The 17,557-nt window shown below is 38.8% G+C and overlaps 1 protein-coding gene across 6 annotated transcripts in view; it reads left to right on the top strand.

Moving 5' to 3' along the window:
- The window catches only part of GPC6 (glypican 6), a 1,015,317-nt gene that overhangs the window by 934,812 nt on the left and 62,948 nt on the right, over positions 1-17,557 (top strand). For all 6 annotated transcript variants that reach the window (XM_067536909.1, XM_067536913.1, XM_067536910.1 and 3 more), the window contains one exon: positions 6,219-6,362. In XM_067536909.1, coding sequence (XP_067393010.1) covers positions 6,219-6,362 — 144 coding nt within the window. The remainder of the gene's footprint in view (positions 1-6,218; positions 6,363-17,557) is intronic.

Below are 17,557 nucleotides of genomic sequence, written 5' to 3'. Positions count from 1 at the left end.
CTGGGCCCACCTTTCCTAAAATCCTGAGCTGTGGAAGCCATTTATAGCAGAAAATTAACCTTACTGTTCTTTTACAGCTGATAGGGAAATCTTTTGCTTGAAGGAGTTTTATTGATTACATATCAATAGCTTCCTGAAATATGGCTCCCTCACCTTTCCAGACTTAATCCATGCCTTTAGATCATGGCTCTCCAGTAAATCAGACCTACTGTAAGTAACCCATGAAGTGTTTACTATACAGGCATCATAATAAAAAGAGCTTAGGCTCTTGGATCGGTTTGGTTCAGTGGTATGATCTCCTCTTGGAAATTCTTTAGTTCCAACATACCCTGAACTTTAATGCTATACTTTTGCCACTAATGTCAATGACTTCAGAGAAGAGGAAAATCATTTTTCAAAATCAGTCATAGTCAACCAAGGGACTGAAATGCATCGCATGTCATTTACAACTTTTCCCCTCAAGAATACGACAACATTCACAACTGGTTTATAATGGGCATCTCTTGCTTTTAAAAATAAGAAGTGTATATACATACTATACCTATGTATGCTGCCTTCTGACCCACTGATATTCACAAATGCCATGTATTAGTAGTCTTTGAATCAGTTGTCTGTAGTATACATTTTCCCCTTTATATCTACCACTTCCGTAGATATAATTTAGGTGAAAAGGCAATATATCTAGCTCGATATAACTTGGCTGCATAAAAGAGAATTTCAAAGCTAATCTAGGAAGAAATTTACATTTGTGAGTTATTCTCAAACTCTAGGAGCAAAACTTATCAAATACCTATTTCCGCTGGAAAATTTTGGCTAAACTAAATGGATATTGAAACTATAGATCTAACACACTCCTTGGGCAGCATGCTGCTTTTCCAGTATTTCATTTTTTCCAGACTATTCTGGACTGTCCCCTCATTCTAGGTGGATTGGTTATGGCCCTTCAGTCAGCATATCACTAGCCTCTGAAAGTAGCATTTTCTTTTGTGAAAATTATATTTTAATATACATATGATGTCCTGCATACACACACACACACACACACACACAGAGAGGCTTCACTTCACCCACCTCTGAAATGCAGTCACTGCTACTGAGAAATCTGACTGTTGTTTAACAGGCCAATATATCTACTAGTGTAAACTGGTGCAGCTCAACAGAGCTATCCCAGTTTACCAACTGAGATTATTTGACCCTTTGGTTTGGCATGGTGAACACCTGGGGCAATCTCTCAAAGACATCTTTATAACTCCATCCTATATACATGAAACACCCTGACAGTTATTTTGAACCAAACGCCATCCCTCTCCTGCATCAAATATATTCTAAAAACCTGCCTGTTTCATGAGGTATTCCCATTAGAATATACTCTCACCAATTTATGTTTGTGCAGCAAAGCACTGTTTGTATTGTGCCTTCTGTGATTTTATATTGGAATTTCTTTGGGACAAGGATCATATTTTTGGCACAGTTCACCTATTATACAGTACTATATAAATAAATAAAAATGTATGCTCCTGTGTGAATAGTGGTGACCGTCAATTCCAAAGCAGCAGTAACAAAAACATATTATGAAACCTCCACAGGTCTCAGTTTTTAGGTTCATCATTTATCCTTCCTTTCTTTTTGAGTGTTAGATGGAGTATTGAAGTTCCCATCCAATTTCCTACACCTACAAATATAAAATGGATATTCAGTACCATTCCTGGTACCATTCAGTACCATTTTCATTTCCTGTCCTGTCCCTTAGCAACTGCATATAAGTTAGAAAATGTCCCTTTTGTGTAGTTTACAAACTGCAGATTGCATCTTCATTGTATTATTGTGAGATGACTTTCAAAGGAACAGATGATTTCTCTTCTACAAATCTATAAAGTACCATACAATTCTGCTATTGTCCGCTTCCTTGCCAGTAGCCCGGAAGGACAGTATGGTAATCTCACTTTATAAGGGCAAGGGACCACACAGTGAATGTAAGAGATACAGGATGATCACTTTGTTGTCCATGCCAGGGAAGGTGTTTGCGCTTATTCTGCTGGCGCGTTTGGAACCCCTGCTACACTGGAAGTGTTGCCTCCCAGAATCAAGTTTAACGAGTAACAGGTCCATATTAGACACCATTTTGACCCTCCACTTATTGTTGGAGATACACCATGAGTTCAAGAAGCCCCTGCACATAGTGTATGTCAATATTGAGGCACATTGATTCAGTTGACCAAGTTGCACTGTGGAAGGCCTTAAAAGGCATAGGTGTCCCAGCCACTCTGCTGGACTTGATTGCATAATGGAACCACTGCCCATGTGCGTCTGGAGAATCAGATATTGGCACCTTTTAAATCAGTATTTGGTGTCAGGCAGGGTTGTGTCTTTCCCCTACACTTTTTTGTCGGGTAATACAGTATTCTGTCAGGGCCATGGGCATTAAGACTGGTGATCTCTTGGTCTCAGACCTTGACTATGATGATGACATCGTTCTTCTACTACAGAGCTCCAACGGGTTTCACAAGGCACTCCAGCAAATGGAGGAGGAGTCAGTTAAAGTTGGCCTCCATGTTTTGTAGTCAAAGACAAAGTTGCAAAATCTAGGATCAGGTCCATCTGCAACTCCAATCTCTTTGAATAATGAAACTGTCAAAGCAGTCTCCAGCTTTTGCTATTTGGGTTCTATACTCACCAGTTCCTCCAGCTCTCACACAGATGTTTTCCACTGGATTGGCATTGCAGCAGCTGCTATGGGTCATTTACAATGAATATGGAATCAATATTATCTCAGCACGACAATCAGGTTCAGGATCTATTTGAGCTGCATATTCTCCGTACCATTGTACGGTTGCGAAACATGGACACTATGCTGCTCTGACTGGGCAAAGCTGGAGGCTTTCCACACAAAATGCCAACATCGTTTTTTAGGCATAAAGAGGAAGGACTTAATTTGTAATGCAGATATTTATGGTCGCTCCGGTCTACAGACTACTGGGGCCATTGTCCACAGATGGCATCTTACACTCTTCAGACATGTTGCAAGAATGCCACAAGACATTCTAGTGAATGATGTTCCCTGGGTGGCTTGTAACATCCGGGAAAAAGACTCCTCCAACTGAGGAGGCAGACTCCCTATTACATGTTGGATTCTTGGCTCGTCAAGCTCTTGTGGCTGCACAGGAATGGACCAAATGGTGAATGATCTCTACGGCCAACCGTTCGGCTAAGCGTTGAAGATGTTCTGTTATTGTCCAGTTGCATGCAAATTTGATGACAAAAACATACACAATGCAAAAAATAACTTATATTTAAACAAAACGCATCAAAATTTGTGCAAATTCTCCAACATGTTATCGAAAAAAATGAAATATAAAGAAAAAAGTACCATAGTAGATTACTTGAAGGGAAATGGGCTCACCACCCTCCTATCCTGAGTTAACTTCGTATTTTCGTCAAAGAAAATGTTGCCTGTTGTTGTTTTTTCAGACTGCAAATCCTTAAATCCAGAGTAAAATATCTTTGTCTTTTCTAATTCTGGTAAAAATACCATAGGAGTAATGATAATAAGGAGTGCCAATGAACTGATTTCAAGTACTCTGTAGACTTTTAAAGACAAATTCTCTGTGCCTTGACTTTCTTTTCCCTTGAAGTTCAGTGCCATATTTTGAGCCCACTGTGAATTATTGGTGCTAATGTTTGTAATTAGACATCTAACTGCCTGATTGAGGTAGGTATCATAGGTATCTAACTAATAGATTAAGATTTGCACTCTCAGTATTTTTGCAATCATAAAAATTATAGACATATTTTTGCAGGTGGAGTTTGCTGTCACAAACTGAAGGCCAGGGCTATACATTTGGCCCCCAAAATGTTCAGTTTCACCCATAGAGGCACAAACCATAGTTATATGTGAAACATGGAGATTAATCTAGGCACAGACTACCTGATAAAGGAAAATGCAAAGATCTTTCCTGCTGAGACATTTAAAATTCTTCATGTGAGAAACATCTCTCCTAGCTGATTGAAAGAATCTGTTGGCCATTATCATCATAATTGAGGAGGTTAAACTATACAAAAAATTGTACAGATACCTTGAAACCAGACTGAGCAAGTAGAAATTACAAACTTGAAAACCAATTCATCAGCTGGACATTGAGAAAATAAGAAAAGTCAAAACAGCACTGATGACTGGACATAATTTAGTATAGGTCAATTTTTTTCAGTGAATTTTGAACCAGATGGAACATTAAGTTAACATTAAGTTTACTGTGCCAGGAAACTTAACCAAGAAATAATTGTAATCAATCTTGAAATAAAAAGCTATGATTCAGGATATCTGCACCTACTTCATATAAGAAATCATAGAAGAGTCCAAGATGGGACTTGGGCGCCACTGAGCCACTTTATAGCTTGCCACCCTCTGCTACATGAGCAGAGGCATCTTTTCACCTACTGCTGAAATGCAGCCATTGCATGTGAAATCTGGCATTGCTCTAGTAGTTCACAGGAATGCTATGCTAATTTGGGCAAATTGTTTGTATTTGATATTACAATCTGGTTGAAAACCAGAATTTCCATCCACAGGAAATTCTGATATTTCAACATTTGTTGTCATCCTTAATTGAGACATAAAGTTGAAGTATCAAATACTTTCACAGAACAAAAAGTTTTTAAAAAATTGATTCAGAAAAATCAAAACAAAAATTTTCAACATTTTGACACAAAATAGCAAAACACAATGCCAAGTCACACTGAAACGCTTTGTTCCTATATGTCAATCTGAAACAAAACAAAATTGTTTGAAATGTCAATTCGCTTGTAAATGACATTAGAATGAAATGTAAAGTTAAAATGTCAATTGAAAATGAAACTTTTTTTAAAAAGTCATGGGAAAATCATAAAATGTTGTTGAAATTGACATTCCCATGGAAATACCAGTTTCAGTGCAGTCATATTTTCCAATGAAAAAAATGTTGCCGGAAGATTTTTGATCAGCTCAGTTGGGCATGATGAACATCTGGGGTCATGCCTGTCAAAGATGTCTTTATATGACTACCTATGCCAGAAACATCCTGAATTATTTTAACTTTATCATATAGCACTATGTATACTGAGAGTGCTATGGGGGTAAAACATAAGGCCTCAATTTAACAAAATACTTAAGCACACGTTTAACTTTAAGTGTACAGATAATTGCATCCTGGTTTAGCAAAGCATCTTGCTTAACCACTTCCCTGAATAAGGACAGAATTGGTCATGTGCTAAAAGTGAAGCATATGCTTAAGCACCTTGCTGAATGGAGGCCTAATAAATTAAGAATGACCATTTTCTTCTCTTGTGTAGATAATTTTGGCCTTCAAAGCAGCAGCAGCAGAAAATCGTACTGTGAAACCTTCACGCCCCTTTTTTAAAAAAAATCAATGTCTATGTGAAGGCTGGTGAAGTTAAAATCCAGCGTTCTTCACTTATAGATATACAATAGATATTCAGTAGCATTCCTGGTGCTTTCCTTCAATATGTGCAGTTAAAACAGCACTGCTTATATTCTACTGATTTTTTTTTCAAATATTTTTCTTTTTATTCAGACTTTATAATTAACTCAAGCTAATGCTTATGAAAACTGCCAGACTGACATCCCTGGCACTTATTTTTATCCAGTGAACAAGAACAATGGTAAAATGTACTCCTTATGATTGCCCAGTCAGTGTGCCTCAGCTCTGATTTGTACAGACCCCTTTTTAAGGAGATGAGAGGCTAATTAAGTTATAAGGCCATTCAGCCCTTGACCTCTCTTCTGAGACTGCCAACAAGATCAACAATTAGTGCCAGTTGTGATGGGGGGAGGGGGGTTGTGTTTAGATACCTGACATGTCTTAGCTTAATTTGAAACCAACTGCAGCTGAATCCAACCACGAAAGACTTTTTTTTTCTTGTTTCTCTTGCCAGAGGGATAACAATCCAAATGTCATTCAGATGTTAGGCCATTTCAATGACTACCAGTCGTGGCTAGACTCAAAATGTGACCTAGAAGAAAAAGGCCCTGCACATTACTACAAATCCCTTGAATAGATCCTAGAAATGGTATCAGTCAGAGTTTTGATTCAAGGCTGGTAGTTAGTTCATTATTACCAGGATATCAATGCTAACTTAAGTTTCAAACCTGTGAATGGGATTTGTAAAATATCAGTCTTCCTTTTTCAGGGAAGGTTTGATGTGACCTAAAATGCTTCTTTCAGGTTTTTCAAGGATGTGGCCAGCCTAAACCAGCACCTGCTTTAAGATCTTCCCGCTCTGTTCCCGAGAACTTTAGTACCCGCTTTAGGCCGTACAATCCTGAGGAGAGACCAACGACAGCTGCTGGCACAAGTTTGGATAGACTGGTAAGTAATAACATTTGCTATCTTCTCTCATTGGGCTAGCCAAGATAGAGGGGATTTTTGCTTTGAGAATATTCCTTCACAGATGATCTTTAATATTTTCCTAATTACTTTATGTAATTATCATATACGTTGTGCAACTTTATAATAAACACATGACTTCTTACATTGAAAACAGTAAGGAAATACATATTTTTGGAGACCAGTATGACTCATATGACTTGATATATTGGAAAGACTAGAAGCTGATAACTCTTTCCTGCTGGTGATGAATTAAATAGATGATTCAAGGAAAATACTTATCAATATGTATTTCCTTTGAAAAGAAAATTGTCTACATCAGATCTCTATTTAAATATTAAATTAAGGATTCAGCAGCCAATTCTTCAATATTTGCACTTATCATATGTATTTCTTATTCATATGGTCCAGAACTTCAGTTAATATGGCTGGTTGTAAAGTTAACATGGGTTGTTTTTTATGCCACACTCTTAAAAGTAGGCTTTTGATCAGCTAGCACTTAAGTGATCACTAATCTTGCCTTATTTAGTCAGTAATTTTTAAAAAACAATCATCTTAATATAAGGTTATTTTAGTTACTACAAGTCAGCGGATTCATATCTCAGACAACAATAATCCTGCTATTCGTACCCCTATACATTGGATTCAAAGGTGAGTAATTATTAAGGTTGTTAATATTACTTCAGCAGTTATATGGTTTTAACAGATAAAAGCATTAAGCACATAAAGCACCTAAACCAAAACTGTTTGCATTATGTAAACACACCTTATTGTACATCTTTCTAAATATTAGAAAGTATGCCCACAATGACTGGTTCCATACTTTTTAGTTAACATCATAAATTTAGAATCATAAGCTTAAATTGGTTTGAGCTAGTTCCTGATACACAGGTCAGTTTTAATATTTAAGGAGAAACTTTTATATGCTTCTAACTGAAATAAAGATCCAGGTCTCTGTTTTATAAGATCATTTTAACTGGTTCCTCTTATAATTAAATTAGCACTCAAGGCTGCCACGTCTTTCCTATAGTCTATATGTATAATGTATCTTACCTTTTAATTTTTAACTTAAAAAAATACACATGATATTTCAAGTCAGGACACGGGGTTGTCTTATACAGTAGTTGTATTAACTTCAAGTTTTGGCATCCAGCAATTCTGTTAACAGTGTAGCTTGTCTGCCACTAAAACAAGAAGGTAAAAGCTATGTTTGTTTCCATGATAGATTCAGTTTATTGGTTTACCAACATAAAGGAAGCATATTACAATGTAAGACTTCAAACTAAGATTTAACCTTAGGATGAAATCCTGGCCCCAGTTAGAGTCAATGGGCAAACTCTAACTGTCTTCAGTGGGGCAAGATTTCACCCTTAAAGTTATGTCTGCATGGGAGCTGGAAGGTATAATTCCCAGCTCAAGTAGATATACCCACACTAGCTCTGATCAAGCTAATGTGCAAAAAATGGAGCAGCACGAGGGACTAGCCACTGTAACTATGAAGCTAAGGTCTCGGACAGACTTGTACTCAGAGCAAGTAGCCTATCTTTATGCTACAGCAACACTCCATTGTTAGTAGGCTAACTCAATCAGAGCTAGTGTGGGTATGTCTGCTAGAGTTGGAAATTACACCTCCCAACTCCAGTGCTGACAGTGTCGGTACAGCTGTGCCACTGTAAGAGTGCTTGTGTAGCCACTTTATGTCGACAGGAGAGAGCTCTCCCACTGACATACTAAAACCACCTAAATGAGCGGCAGTAACTATGTCGGTGGAGATGCTCTCCAATTGACATAGTGCTGTACACACAAGCGTTTGTGCTGGCAAAACTTAGTCACTCAGCAGTGTGTTTTTCTCACATCCCTGAGTGATAAAATTTTGCCGGCATAAGCACTAGTGTAGACAAGGCCTAAGGCAAACTTTCAGTATAGACAAGGCTTTATACCCTGGGTAACCTCATTGACTTTCAGTGGGGAATTTGGTCCCATTTAACTTGACCAGATTTGATTTCCCTGGGTTTTTTAGAAGAGAGCAAGTTTATTATTTCTCACTTAAAATGTTACTGCTAAATATCCACCCTGTCTTCTTCCTGGTGACATTTAAATTGGAAACTATTATTGTCCTTGTAGCTATTAATATCTGTATCAAATACATATCTAAATAACAGTACCGTTAGTGTTATCTCCTTTTGTGCCCAGTCCGGCATCCACTGAAGTGAGACATGGCCACTGACTTCAGATGGAGTTGGAACAGGATTCTCAGTGGATTGGGGCATAAGGTTTTGTTTCAGAACTATGATCCTTTATCAATGCTTTGAAAAGTTCATTATCAGTCTCTCAAACCAAGTAGTAGGATTTCCCAGGAAGGTTTAAATGATTTTATTTTATGTTTTAATAGTAATTCAGAAAGACTGATATTCTTAACACAATTATCATAATGGGTAGGATCTGATGTTTTCCAGTCTCTGTGCCACTCACTTTTGATTACTCAATTAATATAAATATACAACAATAAAGTAATTCACTATTTTGATAGTGTACCATAAATCTGGCCTCCTTTGAATTTTTTTGCAAGCAATGCCAAAAATTACAAAAATCTAATAATACCTCTGTCTTTCTCTTTTTCTTGTTTCACTTAACTATTCAGCACTCAATTAATGCTTTTGAAAGACATCTGTCTCTAAGATTTCATTCTTGAAATACTGTCAAATCATTGAACTTTAAACCATCATAACAAAGATCAAAGATGAAGCTACATAGACTCTAAAAAGTGAAGTGACAAACAAAACTGGTCTCATCAGAGGGGTCAGTCTTTGACAGCATATTCTTAGAAGAAAACAAGTTATTCAAATTATTTCAGATGCATCTCAGACATGTACTATAATGTACTATATTTTAAGACAGATTTGAGCACCCATAATTTGGGGCCAGATTTTCAAGGCAGTTTAGTTCCCCTTTAAAAACCTAAATGAAGTGACCAGATTTGCCAAAGTATGTAGCACCCAGCAGCTCCCGTTACGTGGCATAAATATGCAACTCTGCAAATTTGGCCTATTATCATTAGCTTAACCTGTTTGATGCATCCAATAGTTTCACTAAAGCACAGAGATTTATTATTTAATGGCAGAATATGGACATTTTTGGGAAGAGCATTATATGTTATCAAATCCATAATAGCTGCATCTTAATGGCATTAAGATAATAAAGATAATAAGATAATAAAGTAAGACCTGCAAATGTGAAAATGAAATATCAAAAAGCAAAGTTAGCATGTATTTAGCTTAAAACTGATCAAATTCACTTCTGATGTCAGACTCAACATGTATACTCAGCTTTCACTGCTGTGTCCACTTACTTGGTTTCTTCTGAAGTGTATTATCTAAGAAATCCCGTTTACAAGAGACTGCTTATAGAGACACTTTATCTTCTCTGTGGTTAGCTGTTTGGTATAACCTGTTATGTTGTTGTTTTTTGTTTTTGTTTTTTCCTGTTCCCTGAATCTGTTTTCCTCTTGCTTCCCAGAGGACTATCTGGAGGACAATGCAACATGGTGTAAGCTTTGGTATTCTTATTCTTCACTTTCATAACCATTTGTCTGTGTACAATATTGCTGGACAAATTACTGCTTCTAGTTTCATTTCTACCATTCATCTCTGTCTGTAAACTAAATACAAACAGTGTCTTTCATAATTTTAAATAGGCTCATTGAATTCTGAGTAGTGCTTAGAGTTTATAGTTCTTTTCCACACCCTTCATCCATTCCAAAGGTGGTTTCTGATCTCAGTGAAGTAGTGTTGTCTGTCAGTGAGAGCTAGGAGGACAAGGAGTCAGGACTCCTGTAGTTCTAGTCCTAGATAGGCCATAGTCTTCCTGTGTGCCCTTGAACAAGCCACTTGGCCTCTGAGTACATTCATTTGCCCATCTGTACAATAGGTTTAATAATATTTACCTACTTCACAGAGGTGATCAATATTTGTGAACTGCTTTGAGACTCTTGGATAAAAACACAGGTTGTTCTCACCTGAGGGCCCTCAGCTGTCAGATTCAAGCTAGAACAGCTGAGACTGAGTTTTATTTACTTAAGGGAACAATGCCAGATTCCTCCTTTTCAAGACTTCTCTTAAGAACCTTCAAGCTGCAACGTGGCCATGGCTGTATGATGTAAGACAGGTGTCAAACATCCAGCCCGCGGGCCGCATACGGCCCGCCAACCTTTTTGGTCTCGCCGCAACATCTCGTGGCGTTGTACTCTCTGGTGGCAGCGTGCGCAGCCGCTAGAGGGTACAACGCCATGAGATCTCAGAGGGTACAACACTGCGACATCTCGTGGCAGCGTACGCTGCTGCCAGAGGGTACAACGCAGTGAGATCTCAGAGGGTACAACACTGCGACATCTCGTGGCAGCGTGCGCAGCCGCCAGAGGGTACAACGCAGTGAGATCTCAGAGGGTACAACACTGCGACATCTCGTGGCAGCGTGCGCAGCCGCCAGAGGGTACAACGCAGTGAGATCTCAGAGGGTACAACACTGCGACATCTCGTGGCAGCGTACGCTGCTGCCAGAGGGTACAACGCAGTGAGATCTCAGAGGGTACAACACTGCGACATCTCGTGGCAGCGTGCGCAGCCGCTAGAGGGTACAACGCCATGAGATCTCAGAGGGTACAACACTGCGACATCTTGGCAGCAGCGCAGAGGGTGCCATGAGATCTCAGAGGGTACAACACTGATCTGTGGCAGCGTACGCTGCCGCCAGAGGGTACAACGCAGTGAGGTGTTGCAGCAGCGCATGCTGCCATGAGATCTGTGTACTCTGGCAGCAGCACATGGAGCGCTGTGTGCATGAGAAACAGTGCTCCAAAAGTGCCTAGTATTTTGATTTATGGTATGTATGGCCCACTTGAAGTACATTTAATTCAAATCTGGCCCGCCATAGCAAATGAGTTTGACACCCCTGATGTAAGAAATAAACTCCACATATTGGATTCCTTCTGAGTAAACAGCTTTAATATGCAGGGGAGGGATGGGGACTTTACTCCTTTTCCACAAGAGAGTTGATATCATTAAATATGCTGTATATAATAACACAACCATTCTGTGGGGATGGGCATCTGAGAAATTGACCACAACGTTATGGGTGTGATTTACATTCAGGTACAGTATTGTAGCTACATAGGTAAGTGCATGAGCATGTGCCCAGACTTTAAAAGAGGTCCATTATCCTATTCTATTTGCTATTAGCATATAGTGCATTGTCTCTTGCTTTGTAGGAAAACCTTCCTTTAGTCTGCTGCCTGCTTTCATTCACACAGCAAACAAAAACCATTTCAGTGAGCAAAAATCTTTATTTTGGGAGTAGGGCTGGATGCATCTTAAGTGTACATAGTACATTCAGGTTTACTATTTTCAGGCTCTGCTACTTAAATTAATTATTTTTATCATACTAAAGAACCAAGAGCAGACTAAACACCATGGAAAAAAGAAAGAAATCTCTTTGTGAACCACTTCCTTCCCAACTTTTCCAGAACTACATGAAGCGGAAAATATAATTCAAGTAACTAATCTGCTTTGCTTTTTAGCCAAAAAGAACTAAAATTAAAAGGGCAATTTACTTTGAACATGCTGATTGGAGCCTCCTAGAAAATCCTTTGGTGCACTTTTGAAGCATATAGACCAGAGTTTCAGTTTTGTTTGACTCCACTTACTCCAAAGTCTGGGAATGTTAAATATATGCGGAGTTACAGCATAGTATGCCTGAGATAGGATGTGTACTCTGAACATTTTATTTCTCAAGAGACTCTAGAAGATAATCCAGTAGAAATAAATCTTAAAGGGTTTAAAAATAAAATCTAGTATCTCAAACACTGCAGGACAGATATAATTTTTCTAGAACCTTTTACATATATTGCTCGTGGAGATGGATAGGAGCACCGCGCGTATAAAAGACTTGATAACTCAGGAGGTACTAATCACAATTCTAAGCCAGCAGATACTGGGCTCAAATACTTGTGATAGTAGCCAGATGACCTCCACATGCCAATTTCCTCTTCCCACTAAAGTGCTACGCTGTTGAAGGTGCTGTTTCTGTATGCATGATGTTAAGCAGCACATGTGCACTTTGTGGATATAATCGAAGCTAAGATTTATTTCTCCTCCATATACAGATTCCATTTACCACCCTAGAGTCTGTTTTGTTATTAGCTGTCTGTGCAAGGTGTATATAATGAAAAAAAATATTTGGAAATATGTGATGTGGTCATTTGGTGTTAAATTTAAGTTTTGTTTGTTTCTCCTAAAATAGATGCTTCTTTAGTGTCGGATTTTTTTAAGTTTTCCTGTCACAGCAGTATCATAATAGGCTTAAGTCTGCTATCATTTTTTCCCTCATAGTTAATACTAGCTTCAGGTGGATGAATGATAGCAGTTGACAACATTCTCCCAGGAGACCTGCCAGAGTTCTTTATTTTTTTAAATATTGTAATATTATTCCATAGCCCCACTGAAGGGTTCTGCATGATGCTAAATTTGATGCATTGCATTTCTAAAGCATGTGAGACAGTTACTAAGAAACTGCTTTATTACACCCTTTGCCCCTGTCTGTCAGTGAAATAGGTCTGCCCACTGCTCAGATCCTGCTTAGCATGAACACTATAAAACTATCCTTTAACAATAATAACAAAGCAAGTTCTCAACCTTAATTAGTTCTCTAAGATAAATGAGTAAGGCTGGGTTTGCTTCCAGTGTGGCTGAACAATTATGTGCTGACAAACTCCTTCAGTGAAAGCAGCTCTTGTTGGAACCTCTTCTAACTATAAACTTGATAGGAATGGTTGAATTTCCTTTATCAGCTGGGTGTGAAGACCCACTGAGAGGCATCATCTCATTTTCAGAAATACCTTGGGGATATAAACAACAAAATATAAACACAAAGAAAACAGGAAATATGAAACCTTGCAAGTTGCCAGACATGTTCACTCTTGGTTAGTAGACTTCTCCACACACAGCAGAATGTGATAATAGAACAGGAGTCAGGCTTCAATTTCTTTCCATTTAGGTATGATATGGTTGATGAGCCTGGTTGTGAATATTACAGAAATTCATAGAGGGTTATATTTTGCTTCCAGCTGCTCCATATGAAACTAGAGTAACTCCATTTCAGTCTTTGGAGTTACTCTGCATTTACCTGGTATAACTAAGAGCAAAATTGGCCCTTAATATTTCTTTATGTATAGGCAATTTTAATGGCACTTGTCACCATAGTATGCAAGTGCTTAAAATGATAGTTTGTCTCCAACAAAATCAAGTCATTCCTTCAGAATGAAGGAACCATCAGTCTAATTCAGTAGTCCTAGAAACCTAGATTAAAGTTCCTGTTCCTTGCCCCTTCTGTTTCAGATCCTACTAAGTAAAGTGTAGGGTTTTTTCCTCCCAACATATAGCAAGAGCCTTTGAAGGAAAGTTGAATAGGGAAAACATCAAGACTGCTCTTTCAGCACAGGGAAGGGTCACGTTTCATTTCATGTGTGTATTAATCTTTGCATGTGGGAGGAAAGGTGAATTATTAATGTTCACACTAATGCTATAGAAAGCTTGTGGCTACATAAAACACTCTGTGGGCCTTAGCACTTTTACACTTTGTTAAGGAAATGAATATGGTTTAAAAGCTGGTAGTATTGCTGGTGTCCTCATTATGCAGTTTTTAAACCATGCTACTTTACATGCTCGTAAATAATGTAAAACATAGTTGTGACTATCATGGTATATGATCTCCCTGAAAACTGTTGCACTAAAATGGTTCCTGGATGGTTACTGTGAACATGACAAACTGAAAGTGATATTACCCAGGCCATTTCTTCATAGTGAAAAATGGGACCAGTGATTTACCACCTTGTCCCAGTTTCAGGATTAACTGCACTTTTGACACCCCACTCCCCTCCCAGGCCTCATTAAGGGCACCCACTTAAGGTTTCAGGCTCCCTGCCATCACTTCTCTTGGGTTGAGAACTGTATCTCTTGCCCTCAGAATGGGGCTATAGGCTTGTAGTCCCTCTGCACTCCATTGTGATTTCCCCAGCAGGTCTGATTGTGGTCCAGCACCTGCAGTTATCCTCTCTCCATGGGCTACAACAGTATACAGCTGTTACCAATCATGGTAACACAGCAAAATATATTTATTCTTATTACAGAGAAAACATACAAAAACCAATAACCATTGCTATACACATGCTAAAAGTTTACAGTGGTCATCCACCAGTCTTATGGGACCCTAGCAATTCCAAACCTTTCCAACCCTACCACAAGTGTCAGGGTCCCCAATCAGATAGAAGGTCTTATTCCTGAATCAAACCAGTTTGAACCAGGAGATGCAAGTCTCCTCAGGGGTGGTACCTCTCTGGAGGTGCCAACAACCTCAGTGATTCACCTTAATCACCCTCCGCTGTTTTTGGTTCCTGGACGAGCTGTGGTAATCTTCCCCTCATCTCCCCCAGACTTGCGTACAATCTCTGGCCTCTACATAAACCATTCATAAATGTAATACAATATGGTCCCCAAAGTTATTGAATGCAGTTGCAATATCTGTCACACTCTTGTTGAAACATACCAGAAAATTACATGCTGGTGAATTACAGCATCCATTTTTATCAGTGTTGATGCATCCTGTGTGAAACCAAGTACAAGTTAGCTAAGTACAAGTGAGGTTGCCAACAGTGAAATTAAAGCTTTGGTGACCTCTGACCTTACTGCAAACAAATATGCTACACGTGCAAAAACAAAATGTGGTTAAACTATGCTCTTGCGATTAGTTCTCTTAAACCATTTTCAGCTGTTTCAGTTTTACCTGACCACGGCAAACAGATGTGTTGTGTAGATCATAATAGAAATGTGCTGCACTGGATTCCGCTTATAACAGACATAGTTCTAACAGGAAGTCAGTTACAGCAGACAAAAACTGATTTCCCAAGCCAAACATATTACGTTTAATACATTTTTATTTGGTTGTAATGGGCAGAAATTGGTGCTTTATGGACTTTTATGGGTCTTACTAGTGCCTAGAGGGGAAGTAAAATACAGGAAATAAAAAGATTTACCTTCACACAAACACTGCCCCCTTTGTGAACTGCCTATTCTAAACTATCTGTTCAGTCTTATATTTAGCTGTGACACTCTTAGTACCTTTCCCAAACCTAAAGAAGAGTTCTGTGTAGCTCAAAAGCTTGTCTCTCTCACCAACCGAAGTTGGACCAATAAAAGATATTACCTCACCCATTTTGTCTCACTAATATCCTCAGATCAACACAGCTACAACAACACTGCATACTGAAAGGGTGTATCAGACAGAAATCAGGGCTTAGTATATTGGAATAAATTAATTGGAAAGGAAGGTTGGTTGATAAGACAGAGAGAGGAAAGATTTTTATATTACCACCATTTAAATGCCTTTCTGATTTAGACATATGTTTGTTAAAATGAGATTCTGATATTCCCTATTGTGTACTCTGCTCTTTATTTGACTTCCATATCATGTTTGCTTAGTCAAAGCAATTTTTCTGCTCCATTCAATCATATACGGTCAACCTAGTCTGAGAAAATCAAATTGTCCTTCCTTTCTTTCATACAGCATCATATAAAATTGCCAGTCATTCCCATTGCACTTGTTTTCTCTTACAACATCTCTTTAGTGTTGGGTGAAAATTTGTGAAGGAGAAAGGACACAACCTGTTTTTCGAGCAGTGAATCTGATGCTGACAACAAACTTATTTCCTGGAATGCAAGTCACACCAAGAAATGGATACAGGGTCAAATTCTGGCTTTTCCACTGGTGGAGCCCTGCAGTGTGAAGCAGAGCGGTAGTACTCGCTTGTAGTTGTCTGAGCTGTTCTGCCTGCACAGGATAGATGCAGGCACAGAGGTTCAAGGTGTCCAAGGGAGAATTGCTCTTACTGCTGCTTTAGGAATGAGCAACATGCTTACACGCAGGTTCATAAGGAGACAGGATACACTCCCTGTTTTGCTGACCGCACCCCAGTTGGCAGAGGGAAGCACTAGTGGACACGCCATCCAGACCCTCCACTCCCAACATTCAGAAGAGCGCTAGCAACAGCATTCTGCCTTTCTCTGTGTCAATACACAAGGGAAGGGGAGAGGTTCCCCTGGATACTCTTCTTCCACCTGCCACACTCGCAAAGAATTAACCAGCATATAGCCCATAGTGTGTGGACTGTATAAAATAGTTCAAATAAAATTAACTTCTCTCTTCATCAGAGGATAAAATGCTGAACAGCTCCATAAATGATCCACTTACATTGAAGGACAGAGAATTCCAATAAGCTAATTAGAATAGATGAGCTTTTTGCAGTGTTGTTGTAACCACGTTGGTCCTAGGACACTAGAGAGACAAGGTGGGTGAGGTTGGATCAATTTCTGTTGGTGAGAGGGACATCCTTTTGAGCTTGCACAAACTTCTTCTTCAGGTCTTAAAAAGTTATTCAGAGTGTCACAGCTAACACTTAGATGGAACAGGTGGAGCAGATTGTTAAGCCTAAGGAATTAACATATGATGCAAGAGACCATTCAAGGTGAAGTGACCCAATAACACCTCTGCAGTCATAGGCCAAAAGACGATTAGTGGATTACAGTGACATTACCCAAAGAAAAATCTGGACTTTTGAACAGCTGTATCCCCTCAATTCTCCAACCTGGGGTGCCTTTTACACTGCTTCGCTGTGAGAGCAACCGCTCCTGATCTGCTCACACATAGCTTCCAGCAAGTAAATCACTCCCAGCCATACTGTTTGAGTGCTATGGTGAGCCACTCTTATATTGCACTGCAAACTCCCTGTCCCAGACTTGCCCTCAGATCTGTGTGTCTTGTACTGCCCAGCACTCTCCTTATAGACAATACAAGCTCATATAAAGTCAATTTTACTAATAGAAAATGATATGCACTAATGCTGTTATCCCAAATGGACTTTCCCAAACATTTCAGTCCAAACACACTGGCTTAGATAAAGCAATAAAACAAGTTCATTTACTACATAAATCGATTTTGATTATAAGTAATGAGGAATAATGTCAGAATTGGTTACAAAAAATAAAAGTAAAACACAACTTATATCTAATATAACAAGCTAAATGAATTCAAAGCAAAAGTCTCTGTCACCCCATGCTTCAGCAGTCTTACTG

This window comes from Emydura macquarii, unplaced genomic scaffold (assembly GCF_026122565.2).
Source record: "Emydura macquarii macquarii isolate MOO-44397 ecotype Brisbane River unplaced genomic scaffold, CSIRO-AGI_Emac_v2 contig_3671, whole genome shotgun sequence".
Classification (NCBI taxonomy): Eukaryota; Metazoa; Chordata; order Testudines; family Chelidae; genus Emydura; species Emydura macquarii.
This window is presented reverse-complemented; position numbering and strand designations above follow the sequence as displayed.